The sequence below is a fragment of the Carassius carassius genome, chromosome 49 (assembly GCF_963082965.1).
Source record: "Carassius carassius chromosome 49, fCarCar2.1, whole genome shotgun sequence".
NCBI lineage: Eukaryota > Metazoa > Chordata > Actinopteri > Cypriniformes > Cyprinidae > Carassius > Carassius carassius.
In genome coordinates, this window is record NC_081803.1 from 5,248,496 (window position 1) to 5,270,178 (window position 21,683).

A 21,683-nucleotide genomic window follows, 5' to 3' on the forward strand; every position below is an offset into this window, starting at 1 on the left:
CCCAAGAGTACAAAATCTAGCATATTCACTGACAACCAACAAGATATTAAACAGACTCATCCTCAAAATGTTCCATCAAATTAATCATTAATAATTTTCAACATGTTCCAGGGGAATGTTTACATAAAGTACACTCATAATTTTTTAGATGTAGGCTACCTTATACTTTGTAATAGATGTTTTTAACATGTTTTATAATTTCAAATTACATCTAGTTTCTACCACCGATCTGACTCCTTATACGACTTACCTGTAAATAAATATTCCAAATCCGGAGGAGAAACTCCAGTCAGATTCAACATATTTTGTAAAGGATTATTAAAGGTCTAGACTACGCTTAAACTTTATTAAAAAAAAAATTTCTTTTTGTTAACAACTGTTTATTTAATTTATTTCTGAATGTCATGATGGAGGACCATACACAAGAAATGCATTGACCCTGCTGTAACCAGTGTCTTCTGGACACATTAACATGTGAAAACTTAAGTGTACTTATATGTAAAATTCAATTATGTGCAATAAATAATATCATAATGCAATAATATAATAAACTTAATAACACAGATTTTATAGTCATAATACCATAAATTGAGTCACACTAAACTAAATATAAAAACGGTATCTTCCTGGGTGTTTACTTTGTGTGTATTATTATTATTAATTAACAGTTTAATTTGTGGTTTGCATTTTGTTCTCTGATGTTGCATATATTAATTTTTGCTGCACAGAGAGAAATGCAATGTTATCAGTGCACAGGAATGTCTTTTTCTCTGCACGGCTCATACTAGCAGATGCTGCGTAGCTGTGAACTGAATAACACTCCATGGTCCTAGTTTCAGGTTTAAATTGTGCCTTATATATGTGAAAAATGACTCTGAAGTAACATTTCCTCAAGCTTGAGTTGGTTCTGTAGTCAACCAGTATTGACGGTTGCCAAGTAAACAACACTTACATTAAGTTGTTACAAATGGATCACTTTTCATTTCTATCATGCATGTATGCATAGGGATTTGAAAAGGTCCTTCATATTATGCTGGATCAAGTGTGTAACCATTTCTTAATGAATCACTTAAAAGATTGATATTTTTGACCCCAAAATGGCAAAATTTTATTTAAAAAAAATGAAGTTTTCATTACTGCATAATACTATTTGTTGTTTAAAATTTCTATCGTAAAAAATAAATGTTTTTATACTTGCTCTCATTTACAATTAAAACTTCATGCTTTCTTTAATCTGATTGACTATCTCAGTCATTTTGACATGATTGAGAGTGCTAAGGAAGACCATACTAACAAAAAACAAAGCGGTGTGATGTGTAATAAAGTGCAGCAGAGGAAAATCAATAATTAAAAACATTGGGGTGGTCGATTTTACCATATTAGACAACACAGGGCTGGTGGTTATACAGCCGTGTTGGATAAACTTTTATCTTTTCAATGAATTAAAGACCTTATTTCCACCTTTTCAGGAAACATACCAGCAGTTTCTGTTACTTTGTTTAAGGGCTTTGCGAAAGTTTCATCACCCTCACAACAAGTCTTGACAGATCCAGCAAGCAAAACATGAGCTCAGGATTTTAGGAACGGCACCGGAAGTGGAGCAGTTGTTAGAGGGTGATTGAGAAACATGGGAGTCGGAATGTGGGCGGCTCTAGAAAGGTGCTTTTAGTTCAATGTGACAAATCGACCTGCAAGTTTCTAGTCAGTTGTGAGAAAGGCAAGGTTCTGAGAAGAGTTTCATGTCCTCTGATTGACTACTGAAAGAAACAGAGTATACCTGACGAGAGAAATTTGTTATCAATGAACCTATATAGGAATTTTGGGAATCTTCTGGAGATTTGGGTGACCGAAGGCCACCAGGATTTATACTTACAGCCTGGACCTGGTGTGGATGGATTAGATTCCCTTTCTGGGGACTCTGTCCCACTATCCAATGTAAAATCAAAATCTGAGGACTCCGGATTTGAGACGGTTAGTACAACTAGTCCTTGTCATTCTCACCAGTGTAGTGTTTTGACATCTGAAGAATCACAGCCAGTTTTTGGCTCTACAGAGGATGAGGTTCGACCTTCATCCCCGTCTCCTTCTATGAGCTCATCCTCAAGTGTTGATCTCAGCTCTGTGGCTCTAAAAACGACACATCTGGAGGTGGAGCAAGTCTTGAGACGGACAGATTCAGGCTCATGGAGAGGACCCCTGCAGCAGATTGAAAGGGGGACTGGTGGGCCACGGTATCGCTCTAACACTGCCTCATTTCCATCCAGCTTTCACTCAAACTGCTCCAGGCCACGTCATCGGCTTGCACTTCCAAGGAGAACTCATTCACAACCTCCAGATTCCAAGAAAGCGGAGCTGTACAGAAAATGCCTAAAGTCAGACCAACATGGCCAACCAGTAGACATCCAGCTGGAGGTGAGCTTTATACACATTCAGATCTAGGCTAAAGACCTTATTGCTTGAGATGTATAAAGGGTTTAGTTGAATTAGTTTTATTTGTATGATTTGTTTGGTCTGTTTTTCTCTGTTACTTTGCTTATTCTATTTATTTCAGTTGTTTTGTTGTTGTTTCTTTTGTTTTTCCTAATAACATATATATCAATTTTACACATTTGCAAATATTTTATCTATTTTTATTTTATTTTTTTATTGCTTGCATTTACGTTTCATACAAACTGCTTTGTTATACTAGGGAACACTAGGTTATCCCAGGGTCAGATGACCTCTTTATATTCCATAAAATAATTCTCTTTTATGATTAATGTAATCATGCTCTTCCGTCTGTGAACACGTGCTTTGTTACCTCATTGTGCATTGTTTCAGATGCACTTACATGACATATATATATAGTGCTCATTCATCATGTCACACACTTGACATCAGGCGCTCCTCGTGCTCCTCGCATGCCAAAATGACTTATTTGCGCACATTTTTGTCATATGCATAGCTGACTTTCTGTATTCATCACCCACTCTAATTTTTTTTTGTCTTGTGAAAAATAAATGACAAACAAGATTCAAAAAAGCTTTAAATATAATGGTTGCTTTGGTAAATTTCTTTAACTTCGGTTTAAAATTAAAATTCATGAATTATTTATCATAATCTATGGTAATATGATTTTATTTTATTACATAATTATAAAAAAAAAATTGCATAGCAATTTAACTAGTAACAATAGATGACATGGCCATGGTCAAAGGCACAGCTGAATGCACTTTGACCTGCATCATGTGAATCTTCATGGTTAAGAAATGACAAGCAGTTAAGCTGCATAACCTTTTATGACCAGGTCAGGTACATAATGAGCAGGTTACTCTTTACATATCTAACCCCACTGAAACATGCCAAACATTCTCTTGAAGACACACAATGCACATGCACAGTCTAGACATCCTTTTAAAGGACTCAGGTCTGGGCCTGTGTCATGGGATGCTGAACACTCGCCCTAAGACTGTGATCCGGCCGGTTCAGGTGAGAGAGGAATGACTGGAATGGTGCCAGGAGGCTGACAGCACTGTGTGGGTGCTGAGAATGAATGCCACAGATGATAGATCTGTGCCGAACATGTCTCAACGCTATCAGTGGGAACATGGGGAAAGAAAACTTTATAGGACTGAAAAAAAAAACAATAATTTCCTTCAAAGAAATAACAAATGACATTTTTTCTATAATTTTGAAAGAAACTGGGTGATAAATGTCATGTTTATAGTCTAGTTGTTAGAATTTTTGAAATAGAGAAGACTTAAGGGGCTTGTTGTCAATTAGATTTTATGTTTAAACTTACGCTTAAATTTAAGATTGATGTATTTGAAATGCTTATAAAATGTCTACCAATTTAGATTACACAGTTTTAACATAAACTAATGAACTTATTGTAATGCATATTTGTCAGTCATACATAAATGAAACGGGTATTTAGTAGGCCTACTAAGAACAGAGAATTCTGATTCTAGAACAGGTTTTGCATTTTATACAGTACAAATTTATCAGCTTTTTTATACCCCATCAAATTAGATAACAAAAGCTTTACTGGTAATCTTAATGAATACAGGTCTTGATCTCTCTGTCTCATCAGCTTGTGGACAGTGATCATTGCAGGCTGGACAAGCTGTCTCCAGGGTTGCTGTACCTGGAACAGGTGTGCAGGATGATGGAGAACATTGCAACGCTACAGCAGCAAAACTACAGCCTGCAGAAAGAAGTGGAGATCCTGAAGAGTCAGCATGCTGAAAAAGAGGTAAGAGACACTGATATTTCACACAAAGCTTGCTTTTTTAGGTCTTATAATCAAGACTTTCCAGTTCTGTTTTGCTGCCAAGTTTATGTCAGTTTGCCAAAAGAGGGTGTCATGTGTCAAAATGACGTCTTATTGTTTCCTGTAAACTGAAACCTCATATTTCCAGCACATAAATTCACTAATTAAATGTTTCCAGCTTGGAAGCTTTCATGAGGAGGTAATAAGCTATCCAGCCAGCCAAAGTTTACAGATTCTGGGTCATGAAGATCCACCCAGTGAATCAACTCACCTAAAAGAACCCATGGGATTTCGTCACAGATCAGTATCTGACACTCAGGCAGCCGTCGGCCGTCACAGTGAGTCTTTTTGACAGATGAACTCAGCGCAAGTTCAAAATTTTGCTAAAAATGAAACATTGGTTTGGTGGATGTCTGTTAAAAATAGATGTCTACCCTACAGGGAGAACAATGTTTGTTCGAGACAAACCTATTGTAGATGTCTTAGTTGAGGAACCTGATGGTAAAGATTCTGTAAGTAAATAATGAGTGGGCCAAAAATTCATCATTTACTCACCCTGACATTTTTCGAAATATGCGTGTTTTTTTTATTCTGTTGAGTTAATTATTATAACAGACTGTCCAAGCTGCTTTTCATACAATGAAAGTGCATTTTAACTACAGCTGATGAGATTTTTAGTGAATTTTGTTACAGCCTGTTTCTCACTAAAAGCTATTTCATAGCATCAGAAGACTTATAAAGTCATAAGTTCATGTACTTTTATGATGCTTTTATAGCACTTTTTGGAGCCCCTGGTCCTCATCCACTTTTCAACATTCTACTAGACGTTTTCTTTTGAGTTCCGTAAAAAACATAAGGTTGAGTAAATGACTGAATTTCATTTTTGTATGAACTATCCCTTTAAGAGTAATGTTAGTCTAATTAGCATGAGTTATAATATGACTGTGCCTCTGTATGTTCAACCAGTTACCAGAAAATGAGCAAAAAAAGCTGAGTAAGATCCAAAAGCTGAAATTTGCATCATTTAGAAGAAAGGAGACACAACAGTCTGACAGAGAAAGCAAAAGGTAAGTTTGCCAACGCCAACATTTTAAATAATTACTATTTTAATGATTATGTATCATTTTAACATTTATTAATGTTCATTTATTAAACAAGTGTATCTTAATAAATGTACCTTTATTAAAAGCTTTCAGCCTAAGAAGAAAACAAGAATGCCAAGCTTTTTCAGTAGGAGTAGAAGTATGACTACACGTCTCTAACATTGATGCCCAGTGATGGTGATTCACATCTCCCATTTACCTGAGGATTATGGCACTTTTATATATATAGCTTGTTTTATTCAAGTATTTAAGACTGCACTTAAATTAAGTACTGGGTAGTACTAATAGTCTTCATGTACTTAATGGATACTTGTTGTTTGGAACTGTGAGTCCACTTTGTTTATGTAAATACTATTGTTTATAAAATTGCAATGCAAAATGCTGCCAATGTTTAGTTTTCATCGCTAGATCCATTCATTTTATTATAGTTATTTTCTCATTTATCATGATCTCAGTCTGTAAACCTTTGCTGCTAGAATTAGTTAATTTGTAATACTAGGGTGATTTTATAACAATTGTTTAATATACCGGTAATAAAATATACAATACACCACTTCACTTGCAAGATTACAAACTCATACAAGTTGACATTCCCGTAGGAGTATCTGATGTTTTTCTTTTTTAAAAGAGAGAGAGAGATTTTAATATACTGTACACCACAGTGCAAAATAATAACTGACTTTTTCTATAGTATGTAGGATATAAATTTATTCACAACTATCAGATAAGGCTACAAACAGTAATTGATGCTTGATGAACCATGAAGATGTAAACTTTTGAACAGGGTAAATTGTGTACATTCAGCTCTGTCTTGTTGAATATATGTAAGTATCTGTAATGTCAAATAAATATCCATCAGGTCAACAATACATTTACAAAAAGTATATACATATATATATATATATATATATATATATATATATTATGATCCTTCATATTTATATTTATTTTTACTTATATTTGGACTGGTATGTCTAAAGAGGGTGTAGGAATGGGCGTGGCCTAAATCAATGACTGAGTCTAGAGGATGTTAGCAAAATGGCCTGGCCACTTACAGCACCTAACATTAAGTTTAAGTTTAGACCAAACAAACAGTTTGATTTTTAAATTCTTTATTGGTCTTTATTATACCCAGGATGGGAGAAATAGACTTCCCTTGGCATTCGCATGTAAAGAGATGTCAATGACGAACACATCCAAACAAGAGATCGAGGGCTATAGGGAAATCAGTTCATACATTAAAAATACATTTACTCTGATATTTCATATCTCTGTCTTTGCACAGAAGTGTTCTTTTCACTTCAAGTTCACATAGCATCCTGTAATATTAAATATACAGATACATCAGTGACCCTTCGGAGGAGATGAATGTCTGTTACTTAAGGTTTTCAGATGGTGGAATAGATTTTGGGATGAGTTGTGCCGGTCATCCGTCCTATCCGTTCTACATAATGCCACAGGAGGAAAGAGGGTTGGCTATGTGGCAAGTGCAAGCCGACTCACAGTACTGTCGCACCGTCTGATAGCAGCTGCGGTCACCGTCACTGGCCCACTGCACGGTCCCTGCCGGATCGGGCGGCAGCCGGCTGAGGATGCTGGTGTTGATGGCCAGCGCGGCTAGCCCATAGTCGGTAAAGAGTACAGTCTCGCGGCGGCAAGTGGGGCAGGAGATGAACTTGTACTTGGGACAGGACTCATACAAGATCTGTAGGCACTCCTCACATACTGAGTGCAAACAGGACAGGATGCGTGGGCGCTTGCCGGCAAAGTTGTAGGTGTGTCCACATGTGGGGCAGTCCAGCGGTTCGCACGGCATCACCGGGCCTGAGGAGGTGGAGGATGAGGAGGAAGAGGTGGAGGAAGAGCGGAGCACGTACTGGTTGACGATGACGTTGTCCATCTTGTAGTGGAACTGATGGTAGCAGATGTCAGATGTGCTGGCCTTGCGCTGGGCAAGATTACTTGCTTCACGGCGGAGGATGGGGGCAGGAGGAGACACTAAGGGTCTGGGTGGGAACATGGTGTTGCCATTGACCTCCATGTGTAGGTCGCCACATGCCTGGTTGATGATCACCTCCCCCTCGCCTCCTCCATCCCAGGCCACACGGGGAGGTGGGGCATAGCGAGGCTGGGTCACTGGGACCGGACACTTTTCCGACTGGATGATCTTGACAGTGTCCATGGGGATTGTCACAGGTTGGCGCCGCAGGCAGGACATTCACTCTTAGGCTTGGTGTTCTTGGCTAGAGGAACTGGGTGTAGAGTATGGTCCTGCAGAGTATGTCTTCAGTGCACTGGGGGAGGACACTCAGCCATTGCAGGGGACATGAGGACGGATGGGTTTGTCCATTGCTGTCTCAAAGTTCCTCGTTGGTCACAGGCTGCGTCACCCTGAGTCTTTATGTGGTACAGATGGGAAAAGACTTCCAGCCAGTGCAAGGTATAAAAAAAGCCTTGACGGACAATAGAGAACTGTGTCTTGCTTCGGAGGTAACGAGAACTTGCAGTTTGTGGTTCTAGTGGTTTACAAAGTCTTGAGGCAACCACTTACACCCTGTTTACTGATATTGCACAACTGAGAGTAGTTAATTTCATGTAACAGAACACTTATTTAAAAATGAATGGCTGAACACTACAAAGTGTGTCACACTCAATATTAGAAGATATGTTGGCAATTGTTTCAGTGTTTGCACTGTTACAGCACATTTATTAGGACATAAATACAATAATGACCTAAATACAGAGTACCTTGAAGAGAATCTTAGGATCTTACTAAGAAATACTTTTAGCCAAATGTCCGTAGACTGTCTCATAGTTTGCTTAGTGAGTTTCAGAAAGGAACTGATGCAACCAATATAACAGAAACTACATCCATCTCAGTGTCACAACCTTCTTCCTGTTTCAGGTCCCCGTTGTGGTATGACCTTGCCCTGTTCTTGCTTCTCCTCGTGATTGGCTATGCTTACACCTCCCTGGCCTTTGTTCTGATAAGATTTTCGGGGAGGTGCTCACGTGGCATTGGAAAGATCTGGAAAATGTTCTCCCAGTCCTTAAAAGAACAGAATTCCTTAAAGGTTTGGCAGTTGAGCTTGACAGATTGTGCATCCACTCTTTGGTGTCGTGACAGGTCCAAGAGTGTCTCAGGAGTCTCGCAAGACCTTACTTGCTTCCAGCACTTTTCCCAAAGTGGCACAGATATGCAAACTCATAGGTAGTGTCGTTTCTGTTCCTGAAGGAAAAAAAGAATAAAACAGTTCAGGTGATGCTAATGCAAGGACACAGCTCAGCCTTTTTCAGGCCATTTGTCTGCACTCTTGGGAACAGTGTCTAAAAAGTGTCCTGTCATCTAGAGCTAAAAACACAGCAGTGGGGAAATTCTGATGAAGAAAATTTTAGAGCTGAGACTGTGATCTGCGCAACATGTCGATTCACAGCAGAAACCTGGAACCCTGCAGCATCTTTTCCAGTCTGAAAAAACTCTCTTGCTCTATCTGCCAGCTGCCATCTGCGGCCCTGTGGGGCATGGGCACTGTGGAAGAAGAGGCTGAGGACCTGACCACAGTACAATCTGTCCTTCTGCTATGAACCTATACATGCATTACAACACAACACAGCAGAAGTCCACAACTCTAAAATGGCTGCCAGTGCTTATGAAGTCAGTAGTGAATTACTGTTTGCAACCCATTTTACTTCCATAATGTGACATATTTCATAAAGTGAAACCGTGTATTCAATAAGAAAATATATAGGACATAACTTGATTTTGTTTAGCATAAATTGATTGAAAGGTAAAAAGTGGGTGTGGCTTAACAAAGATTATGAAGAGAAACTCTGTTGGTAAAAGATTTAGTATGTCATTGTTTTTTTTTTTGTTTTTTTAAGTATTTTAGCATAATATAAAAGACACTAATTAAGTTTTCATTTGCGTATGCTACAGTATATTGACTAGTCAGCATCTAGGACAAGTTCCATTTAAGTAAGAAGTTCCATTTTTGGTTAGATGACCATATGAAATTGTGTGACAGTTTACAGACTGAACCATCTGAGAAAAAAGAAAAAAAAACCTGTTGTGGTTAGGAATGGTGTATGAAAGTTTGTGTGCTTTATTAACAGTGGTGAGCACACTGACATATCTGTAATAGTTCTCTGCATGCTGTGTGAGATGTGATGAAGGAGAATGTACTAGAGAGAGAAAAATGAGAGGGAAGGAGAGATAAGCAGAGAGAGGAAGCTGACCTACATGCAGCAGAAAAAGTAGAGAGAGAACATGTGTCCTTTTACTCAACGCAGTGCTTGTGATCTTATGCAATAAAATAGAATGCTTCCATTATAATTAACAAAGCTGCTTACACTGCAAGTGCGTGACAGCACTTAAATGATTATCACAGGAGCATCTAGCTTTGTCGCATCACAGTGCTCTGCTCGCTTGCATGCAGAGTCGAAGAGGAATGGTACATTACTGTCATGTTGGAGTTACCATAATTACAAGATTTTGATTTGTAAAAAACAGTCTTTGGACTTGTAATTGCACATTGGAAACTCAGAAATTAATGAAAGCCTGCTGTGAGATTTTATAAAAACCAATGATAGTGACCAACACATAAAGAGTAAACCTGTTTGTGAACTTAACCGTATTACAATAAAAAATAAAGGTGTTTCAAAGGGTTCTTCACTGCGATGCTATAGAAGAACCATTTTTGGTTCCACAAAGAGCCATTCAGTCAAAGGTTTTTTAAAGAACCATTTCTTTCTTACCATATTATAATCTGAAATAACTTCATACAAATTAGAAATAAATGTACTGCTGAACTGCATAGGGCTAAGGCGGTCTATTTCCAACAACAGATTACTCTATCCGCTACTAACCCAAAGACGTTACGGCAGACCCTTAAAGTCATCACATGAAAAGAAAAAGAATGTCAATAGTCAAATTACCCTACAGGGTACTCTTATCTCAGGTTCGGAAATAATTGCAAGTGCTTTTAATGATTATTTTGTATCATCTGTTAATGAATTGGCAACCAATTTGGCAGCTTCTTCCTTCTCCTTTTTTTTCCTACTGATTGGAAAAGAGCACAAATTACTCCACTTTTTTAATCTGATGATCCTACTCTTGTTTCAAATTATAGACCTATAGCAATACTCCCAGCAATGTCGAATCCATGTGGGATCATATTTCTAATTTAACAAAAAAACTGAATCAGAAACATTGTGTATAACAAGATTAGATCATATCTTTCTTTTTTTTGTTTCTGAAACTTATCTACATGCAATTGTGTTTTCAACAATGTCTTATTGTCTTCCAGTCTGGTCTCTTACCACTAAGGAAATTACTGAACCAATAGCACGATTATATAATTGAGCTCTTAAGATCCACTGTAATCTTCCAAAATGGTCCCATCATTGCATTGCACTTACACGTTCAAACGCTCTGACTTTTCAGCACTATATAAATAGTCACGCTAATACATTTTATTTTCAAATTCAAAATGTCACTTCACCAACACATGCTGCACTTCATCTGTTAAACAATATGAGACCAGTACGCCTCACAAGGTCAGTTTCACAGGCACTTATACCAGTTCCTCCATATAAAAACAACTATGGTCAGAAATCCTTTTTTTATACATATACCAAAATTTGGAATGATAATCCACATCACATAAGAAAAATACCAATGTTTCTTCTAAACAGTTACACTTGTACTCACTGATCGTTTATTTATTGTCCTATTTCTGTTTGTATTGTTTTTAGTTGTTTGTATTTGTTTAGCCTGTGCTAATGTTTTGTATAAGTGTTTTTGAACTTGTATTATAAATTGTTTTTTATGTTTTATGTTCTGCAGAACAGGAACCTGCTGGAAACCAGTTTGCTGCTTGCTGCTTGTTCTCAAATTTTGTGCAAGATAACAGATTAATTAATATTATGTATTTTTCTGTCATCAAATATAATGTCACATTTGGATCAATGTTGTTGTTATAAGTGAGATTAAGATTTTGTTTTTTATGAATACAAAATGTTGTCATTATTTACTTACCCATGTTCGTTAATTTCAAACACGTGACTTTTGGATTAGCAACATAAAAAAATATATTTTGAGAAATCTCTCAGAATTGCAATCATGCCTTGTGTGCAAATATGTGTATTTTCTGCTGAGATTCTGAAGTGTGCAACCAACCAATCAACACATTTCTATCCCATAATGCCACAGGAGATAGGAAGCGGTCAGATTTTACACACTGAAAAAAAATCACAGTTCTATGTTGAAAGCTGAGTAGCCTACAAGTAGCCTACACAAATAATTAAGTAGTAAAATTATACTATACACTAGTAAATTATTTTCACGGTTATGAGTACATTACAGGTCAAAGGACAATGCTGGCATTGCAGATACTGTATATCAGTGTATATATTTACACTACACACCTGAATCGTGTATTTCAGCATTCAAGAAATAAGTAATTGATTGAATTTACTAGAGGAATTAAGCACGGTCATAGTAATTCACACATGATGTGAATGCACTGTAAGCTAGATTGTCTATTTATGGCATCACTCCACTATCTGTGTCCTTCTTTCCTCCTCCCCCATCCATCCATTTCTGAAGATTCACGCTCTTCTCTACCGACAGCCGTGGACCTCCACTCACTCACACCCACACTCTGGAACATGCAACGGCGAGCGCACAAAAACACGCTTGTTTTGAACCAACTCCTTGATGTTGTTGTGACCAATCAGACCTAATAGCTAGTCATCATGACCGCTGTATATTCTATTTCTCATCTCGCTCATTGGTTTAGTTCTTTAAAATGATTTAATTAGGATGTGAACACAGGATGTGGCTCTGAACTCCATTTTCTGGAGGTCACAGAAGCACCGATCAGCCAGTAACTGTCATCAATCAGTCACAATCATTCGAGTTGCCAAGGCACCACAGAGCTGTGAGGCAGAGCCAAAAATATCCATGCGCTCTTACTGGTTCAAACACACACAAAGATGCAAATAAGCTTTCTGACATCAGCATAGTCAGCTGGTGCATGGGTGTTGGAAACAGTGAGGTGACTTCAGACATTACTGCTTAGAGATCTTTAACCATATATAAATAGCAGCCATTATCTCAAAATAAATCCCAACTGGACGATCAGGATCCCAGCAACGTTAGTCTAGAGCTCTTCAGTATTTACAGTATGTACTTTAGCCCAGTGAATCGATTAATTGCTATTAATTTGTTTGTTTGTTTATCAGGAGTAAAGCACGGTTCTGCTTCTCATCGCACACATGATTTCATATTTGATAGGACAAGCTCCTTTGTTATGTAAGAGTCTCATAAGAGAGATACACAGAAGACAACAGATTAAAGCAGGCCAACAGTCTGCTGCTCTGCACGCCACTGTTGCACTTAATGAAATCATGAGTGTGTTAGACCCTGCCAGCACAAAACATGATGAAGAGAGGCAGAGTGGATGAGATTACTGAAATTAACTGGGCTGGTAAACCAACAGTCTCTATGATCTCTATGATCCAAAAATTACAATTTGCTGGAAATAAACTCATCCTCAGGCCATCCAAGATCATCAGATTTATCAGAATAAATTTGGAGAAATTTACCCCAAGAAATCTATCCCAAGAAGAACCAAACTCATCTACAGGGTGAGTAAATTTTCAGAAAACTGTCCTTTTCAGGTGATCTATTTCTTTAAGAGGAGAACTGAATGGGGGGAAATACTGAGTATATATGTATGTAGAGAGTTACATTTTTTGTTTGAAAATTGAGGAATTGAAAAACGTAACACAATAGCTTCAAACTAAAAGTAATGTGGCTGTGCCAAAGCAGAGTTTTGATATAATATGATTACACTATTTTTGATACATATCATTATATCAAATGATATTTACACATAAACATATTCTGTGACTTTGTGTTTATCACTTAATTTGTATTCCTGCGGTGTCACACTGTAGATGAGTGAAATCTCATTGCTATTCCACATATTATTATTGTGGAGTTAATATTACTCAGTAATGTTCATGATATTACTCCATATCTTTCTTCTTCTAAAGTCAATAAATACAGGTATATGTGTTGAAAAGAAAGCACATTGATAGGCTTAGTCACTGAATGCATTGAGTCAACAACATTCTTGAGTTCATTCAGAACCTTATCACATTGTCAAGATACATATAAATAAGTAAGCCTTGTATACAGGGTAATTTAGGGGGGTGAACAAAGGCCTTCTGTAGCGAATCAATGCGTTTTGTAAGAAAAATATCCATATTTTAGAAAATCAATGTTTGTTGACAGGATCAAAGGAAGCAAAGTTTCCTTACTTTAGCAAAGGAAAACCAGACTCCTCGCTTTTATGGACATTCTTCTTTTTCAAATCCGAGTTTTGTACTTCTAATTAGTGTCCCTTGTTTTGTCTTGATCTCTTGTGTGTTCAGAATGTGATATAAAACAGAAAGCAAACAGACGCACAGTCATCAAAATATCTAGAACATTCCTGTCCTCATATCCCACTCACTCCCACACACACACACACACACACAACAAAAATACACACAGGTACCACCCAACACATTCCACAAGCACATCTCTCCCCACTGCCTGTCTCTGTCTCTCTCTCTGGATGCAGTGAGACAGTCAGCTAGAGTCAGTGATGCTATCAGCTGTTCACCTCTGTCTCACAAAGCCTGTCCTGAGCCCTGCCCTTACAGCTGCAGCCAGTCTCACACATGCAGCCACAGCGGATCTCATTCTCTCGATACCATCTAGAATGCAAACCCATTTATACATGTATATTTTTCACACAAAAAACTAAACATTTTTAGAAAAATATATTTTTAAAAGATTTTGAAATGTTTTTCAAAATGTTGATACTTTTTAAAATGTTTCTTTATACATGAAATATTATCCACATACATAAAATGTAAATTGTACAATTGTAAAATGCAGAACAAATATAAAATGCAGGTGAAACAAATGCAACATGGAGATGTATTTGTTCAACAGCTGACAGATAGATAGATACATGTCTCCACCCTACATTTTTCTATATAATCATGTGTGCATTATAACACAGAAGAAAAGATCTATTGCTACAACTGAAGTGTTTTAATAAAACACTATTTTATAGAAAAACGCAGTATTTGCAGATTTTAAAATGCTTTTAAATAATGAAATATTTAAAACTTTTTATAATTTTTTTTGTTTATTTATACATTAAATATTATCCACATACATACAGTATACTCACATAAAGCAAACTATTGCAAATATAGCAATATATAACTATTTCTTATATTGTTGCAAAATGTAAACAATATCATCACCCAGCTGTAATCTGCTCAATTTGACTGTAAGGCACAAACATATTATGATATTAAAAACATTAACATCATGATTTTCTCTGAATCTGTTTTTTAAAAGCGCTAATTAGTAATTTGCTGTCTCATTATCATCAAACTCGAACAAACATAAAATGCAGGTGAAACAAATCCAACAATGTGATATATTCAATCAACAGATGGTTCTGGAAGATGAAAATATGGATGGATATCATTGTCTTGCACTGTGTGATAAGTATGAGGTTTTGTCAGAGGGTTTACATCCTGGCTGTTAGAAATGGCTGTTGTGTGTGTGTGTGTGTGTGTGTGTGTGTGTGTGTGTGTGTGTGTGTGTGTGTGTGTGTGTGTGTGTGTGTGTGTGTGTGTGTGTCGAGCTGCTGTCATGTTAGTGTTAGCAAGAAGAAGGCAGTGTTTAATAATTCAGTGGCTGTCATTCAGAGCAGATGTCAGCCATTTTACCCACAGTTCATTCACGAGAGAGACGGTTTGTTCCCTTAGCCTCTGTTGACACAGATCACCTTTTCACAGGACATGTCACAAAGATCATTATTAACTATGTTAGAAACTGGCCAATCGAGAGAAACCAACACACAAACAGTTAGCTTTGAAAGGTTAGCACTAGCATAAACAAGCTATTAAGTGAATCTTAATTATCACAAAACATTGGCTAATCATTGAATTAAACTTATTTTAACACCACAACATGGATTTATCTACACAGCTATGCAAAATAATCAATGACCCCCAAAAAGCCCTTGTCAAAACATGGTAAAGGAATAATTCCTGTTTTTAATGCTATTTTCTATTCTAGAGGAATGCTAGGATTTCTATTATAGTTTAGAAGCGATCTTAATGGGATGAAAATAGGAAAATGTAATATAGGACTGGATAGTCTGAAACAGTTTCTTGAGAAATACATTTGAAAACAGAAATTTCAGTTTTTAATAGGAATACCACCATAGCAATTTCAGCTTCCATCCAAATCCTAATGGAGTGCCAATGGAATTTCTATCAGAATTTGCCTAGTCCTAAAAAATAATATTCTGCTGAAACACTGGAATTCTGAGGAATGTGTTGTAAAATAGGAACACCAGTTCTTAAAGGATTGACAATAAACTTTCTATCATAATTCTGATGTATCAATCCTGATATCAAACAAGAATCTTCTAGTATTTGATTTTAAGAGGGTTTTGAAGGATCCATTCACCCCAGTCAGGTGACACCAATAACAGGTAACATTTACCAGTACAAAGTCATTATTTTGGGCTGATGTTGGCATGACCTCAGGTGCACAGAAACAGATTCATTTGCTTTCCTCCTTTGAGATATTGACAGACAGTATTGATTGAGGAATCTTCACTGTGACAGGAGGCTGAATCTACAGTTCAGGAAGCAAACAGGGACTCCTGGGTGTTTGGTTCAGGTTTTCGACACTTATTAGTATTCTGGGAGTGTGTGCATCTGTGTTAGCAGTTTTTAGTGCAGTGTCGTGGGAGGGGTGCGCCAGCAGCTGCGGTTATGCAACCAGAGGAGCATACGCAACACACTGACTGCAGCGCCTGTGCATGCAACACAAACACACGGTCTCAAGCACAGGTCCTTCTCGGTCTTCTCTGACCATGCATGTGGGTGAGTATGTGTGTCGGTGTGTAGTAGTCCATGTGATCAGATGCCCACTTGGAAGTCATTGATGGAATTTTTGTTTGTGTGCACATGCAATCATGAATTGCAACCTGACCAAATCCACAACATGGTCAGCACAGCCACACAAGAACAGAAGTCCAAGCCCCGCGTGAGGATGTGGGACCCAGAAATGCAGAAATATGACCCACATGCTAATAAATGTATATTATATATGATTATTATTATAAATTAAATACCACTTATTTTATTAAAATATTTTTATATATAAATATTACAAAACAATAAAACGAAATAATTATTAAAAATATAATAATATATATTTTCGATTAAATATATATATATATATATATATATAAATTATCTAAAAATAAAAGTATTTCAGTTATTTCACACACACACACACAATATATATATATATATAACAGACAGCAATCTTTATATATAAACCTTGAATTACTGATAATAATGAATTACTGCTAATATATTCCTATCATTATTAATAGATTATATACTTATATTAAATTGACTAGATTTATTTAATACATTTATATAGTTACTGATTTTATTGTCAGATTGGGTAAAGAAAATTTTTAAGGAAATTATATTAAGGAAAAGCATTCTCATTTTGCATTAACATTTAATATACATTTGAGATGAGATGCACATGCAAAGTAAACTCATACAAGCATAATGACCCTAAAAAAAACCCCTAAATCCATCCTTTTAGTCATCCTTACCTGTATTTAGTTGTCTCTAGTTTGTATTTAGTGGCGAGTCTCTGGATTTGGATGAGTGGTGTGGTTACAATCCTCATGGACAATGCAGTGGTCAGATGTGGGATTAATTTAAGTCTTTCTCACATGGGGACACAAAGTTCCTGTGATTCTGCTGCTGTCTCAGCAGATGCTCCTGTTGCATGTGAGAGGATGGAGGAAAGACTTCCCTGCCTGTCTCCAAGAAGGATGGATGGAACGGTGGAGGAAGAGAAGATGGAGGATGTCACCAAGTGGCGTTCTTCTTGTCTTCTTTAGGTCCAGTGTTGGTTCTGGTTGTTCAATCACTCATTCATTCATTCATTCATTCACCCAGTCAGTTGTGTAGGAGGATTCTTGGATCTCTGCATCCGCTTCACACACTCTGTCCTTCCTCTTCTTACTGGAATTCTCACTTGTATGCTATTTCTCTGCAATATCTTTCAATGAGGCCATTTGTCTTTTTCTGTTTCTCTCTCTCTCTCTCTCTCTCTCGCTTTCTCTCTTGCTTTCTCTCTGTCTGAGAGCAAACACTCATACACACCCGCACACACACTCTCTGACTCACAAATGCATGTTCTACCTCTGTTTCTGTATCTCAACTCTTCCTTCTCACAGTCTCTCTCTCTCTCTCTCTCTCTCTCTCTCTCTCTCTGCTGCAGTGCCTCTGCAGGCTGGATCACGTTTTCACCAGGAATAAAATCCAGCCAATCAGAGCCCCCAACTCATCACCCCTCCCTTTGCATGCTCTCTTTCTCTCAGTCTCCATCCATCTCTTTGTTTTACTCTGACTCTCTGTCTCAAACAGTGCACACATGCAAGTGCGCACATTTTGTGTGGTTTGTCATTGTATTCTTTCTGGATCATTCTCACGTTTTGAGCCCACGGTGGAAACATTGTAAACAACTAGGTGACGATGAGAGATGCAATACAAAAACAAACAATACAAATTATAATGTTGAAAAGATGACAATTACCTTTTAAAAATGGTGTGCAAAAACAGGTGTAAGATTTCCAAAGACGATTGAAAGTCTACGGTAGTGCATTATTTATCTGTGTGGAGCAGGAATAGCATGGGGCATGCTGGGACGTAGGGATTGTGTTATATAACAGACTGAGATTTTCATCAGTTTTAGCTTTACACATGTCCTTGTGCTGTCCTACACGTAATCCACAGCACTGAGAGGGAAATTGTGTGTTTATGCAAAAGAATTTGTATTTAATATGCCATATGTATGTCTAAAACGATTGCTAGGTTGTTCTGGATCAAAACAGTGTCAACCTGAAGTCTCCATGACATTGTGGTCTCTAGATTTGACTTAAGTCTATATTTTAGTGTCAACAAGGAGAAACTTGAAAATGCTAAAAAGCCACAAGTATTGAGGTTTCATTCATATCTGATGAGTTACACGCTGAAGTGTGTAGTTTAAGGACACGTGTATGGTTTCATCGAATAAAAACATCCTCTGATACAAGCTGTGTCTGGCAGCTGTGTGTGTAGCAGCTCAAGCTAATCTTGCTCCACCTGCAGCCCGTCACATAGTCATGCAGTCCAGTGCTTCTAGAGGCCATTCAGCTTTACACACACCCTTCACAACTTATTTCATATGCAGGAAGTGTATAAGAATAATATTTGTGATATTTATACATGAGATTTGTAGTCATCTTTATTTACCATACAACTAGCATCATTAACAGGATGCAGCTAGAATAATTACAAATGCTAGTTTTCATTTGTCAGGAAAATTGATTTAACACTATTAATCTGATTACTTGAAAAGGCTGCTAACACCCTCATAGTTGTTGTTTACATCGTGTTCCAGGCTATTACCTATTCTTGACTGATTTTAACAACTGATTGATTAGATCATTCCAAGGAATTGGACTCCAGAAGAAAATGTCTGTCACTGATGTGGTAACCTTTCAAAATGCAGTTTTAAAGTATATGGGCCCTATCATACACCTGGCGAAAAGTGGCGCCAGATGCAACGTGTTTTTTTTTCTAGTTTCAGCATAACTGCCTAATTTTTGACACACTGATAAGAAATGAAAAAGGAGCGATACAGAAACATGAAAAAATAAAGTCTAGACATGCTTTATGGTATTCAAGTAAACCAAGTCGGTTGCGCCTTAAGTGAACATAAGAAATTATAAGAAATATGGATCAGTATATTGGATGTATTGTCTAGTGTTGTGGTTAAAGAATATGTTGTTTATAAGTTGTTTAATGAGAGGAAAGCACTTCTCTTTATCTTATGTCTGTATCTAACTATTGTCATGTCTCTTGTACTTCAAATGATTGTTTGTATTTTTGTGTTTTCAAATGACAAATTACTTGTATTTTAATTAAATACATTTCTCACACCAGTTTTGTACATCTATTAGCCATTACATTATGACCACCCCTAGACTAGAGCGATCAGAGTGCCTGGCAACCAACTGGTGTCGCAGGTGCAGTTCACAGAGCAATATATACTGTATATACGTATACAGTACCACCGGGCGACCGGCTTTCGGTCAGTAGAGTGTTTGGTGTCAGAATGGGAAATGCAGCCGATTTATCAGAGCTTGATAAAGGACAAATTGGGATGGCACGGCACCATGGAACTTCAATCTCTGAAATCTCTGAAATGTCGTGGGTTGTTCACATACCGCTGTGAGTATGTATCAAAAGTGGTGCACAGATGGCCAAACGGCAAACCATCGTCCAGCTATGTGTCGTCCACAGCTGATTAATTCAAGAGGAGAGCAGAGACTGTCATGCATTGTTCACGCTGACTGCAGGGCCACATTGTGACACATCATCGGAAGTTGCATCAGTGGTGACCAGGGCAATGTGTCACAGCACACAGTACATTACAGCCTTCTGGGTATGGGCCTGCGTAGGCAACCACACAGTCAGGTCCACATGCAAACAGCATGTCATCACCAACAACACATTAAATGGGCCCAATATCATTGAGATTGGACTATGGATGCCTGGAAGAAAGTGGCCTGATCAAACAAATCATGATTCCTGGTGCATCACGTTGACAGCCGAGCCAGAATACGCTGATTACCAAACTGCATGCACTACTAGGCAGACACAGGCCTGTTATGCTGTGGGGGATGTTTTTTTTTGGGACACTTTAGGCCCCATTATCCCAATCCCTGACAGCTGTCAGGTATCTGAACATCGTTGTAAACCAAGTGCACCCATTCTCAGAAACTGTTCCCTGCTGGTGATGGTCACTACCAGCAGATAATGCACCATGCCACACTGCCAAACCTGTCATGGAGTGGTTTGAGGAACATGATAGTGAATTTCTGTTAATTCCTTGGCCTCCAAATTCACCCATTCGATCCACCCTGCAATGTACGGGAACTGGATGGACTGCTGCTGACATTACGGTACCCCAGGAGACCTATCTAAATATCTCTGTATTCACATGCATATACTTTATATATTCATAGTTATAACTATGTATTCAAATTTACATTTGTATTTTCAAACTTAAAACTTTATATTCTTATTTACACCGTTTATTTAGAACAATATCTATACATATATATATATATTTAAATGTACATATATAAATTCAAAGTTGTAACCACATGTTCAGATTTAGTGAAATCTACCATTTTATTTTTTCTAAAATATGAAAAACATCTACCATATAAATGCTTCCTTTATCTTTTTCTGTGAAATTCACACCCGAATCTCACTAATAAATCACTCATTGTGTCTTGAGTTGTTGAAGGAAACCAATGGTCCTGGACTTTGGTTTCAGACATATCAATAGAATTAATTAAATATTAACCTTCCTCCTGCACTCTTGTCTTTGAAAGGGTTTGCGCACATGATTTTAATCTGGGATTATAATTGTTTTCAAGAGGTAGTTACTCTAGTAGGTAGAACTTGTGGTAAACATTGTCAAATGTACAGCAAAAACAGTCAGGCATGTTTTAAATTAGATACTGTAGCAGCTAAGAAATATTTAACATGATTACAAGGGAAAAAATAAACAAGGAAATTATTATGAACTATCAGTTTTGGTCTTAGGTTTAAAATGAAAGTCAAAAACATTTTCTATTCTACTGCCATCAAATGAAAACCAGTCGGCGACTGTAAGGAACTTTTTGTTGAGGATATCATAAGGCACAGTTTTTCAAGAGTAACCTTTGTAATCTTTTACAATCAGATTACTTACATTTAGCTTGTTGTTTCTGATAAGGAAAGATTTCTGTCCACACAATGGGCCATGACAGAGAAAATGCATATTATGCATAAATATATATATATAGGCCCTACGAACATTATATAGGCCCTACGAACATTAAAAGTTTGGGGTTGTAAAATACGTCTGTATCGCATAAATGTTCATAGGTTTTCTATTTTAACATATAATAAAGTGTAATTTATTCCTGTGATGTAAAGCTGAATTTTCAGCATCATTACTCCAGTCTTCAGAGTCTCATGATCCTTCAGAAATCATTCTAATATACTGATTTGCTCCTTAAGAAACATTTATTACTATGACTGTTGAAAACTGTTTTTGTTGCTTAATATTTTTGCGGAAACCATGATACATGGCCATTCAAACGATT

General features: G+C 37.2%; 2 protein-coding genes across 2 annotated transcripts; one reads left to right on the forward strand and one right to left on the reverse strand.

Moving 5' to 3' along the window:
* The first annotated feature begins 1,687 nt into the window (after window positions 1–1,687).
* On the forward strand, window positions 1,688–5,932 carry si:dkey-106l3.7 (uncharacterized). The gene is made up of 6 exons (XM_059544681.1): window positions 1,688–2,412; window positions 4,073–4,234; window positions 4,431–4,590; window positions 4,694–4,764; window positions 5,219–5,319; window positions 5,442–5,932. The coding sequence occupies exons 1-6, from the start codon at window positions 1,801–1,803 to the stop codon at window positions 5,512–5,514; spliced, it is 1,179 nt and encodes a 392-aa protein (XP_059400664.1). The 5' UTR covers window positions 1,688–1,800; the 3' UTR covers window positions 5,515–5,932.
* A 518-nt stretch (window positions 5,933–6,450) lies between these two features.
* On the reverse strand, window positions 6,451–17,746 carry LOC132132671 (RING finger protein 208-like). Its single transcript, XM_059545137.1, has 2 exons — window positions 17,082–17,746; window positions 6,451–8,584 (listed from the first exon to the last, which is right to left on the reverse strand). The coding sequence occupies exon 2, from the start codon at window positions 7,571–7,573 to the stop codon at window positions 6,800–6,802; it is 774 nt and encodes a 257-aa protein (XP_059401120.1). The 5' UTR covers window positions 7,574–8,584; window positions 17,082–17,746; the 3' UTR covers window positions 6,451–6,799.
* Between the last annotated feature and the right edge of the window lie 3,937 nt (window positions 17,747–21,683).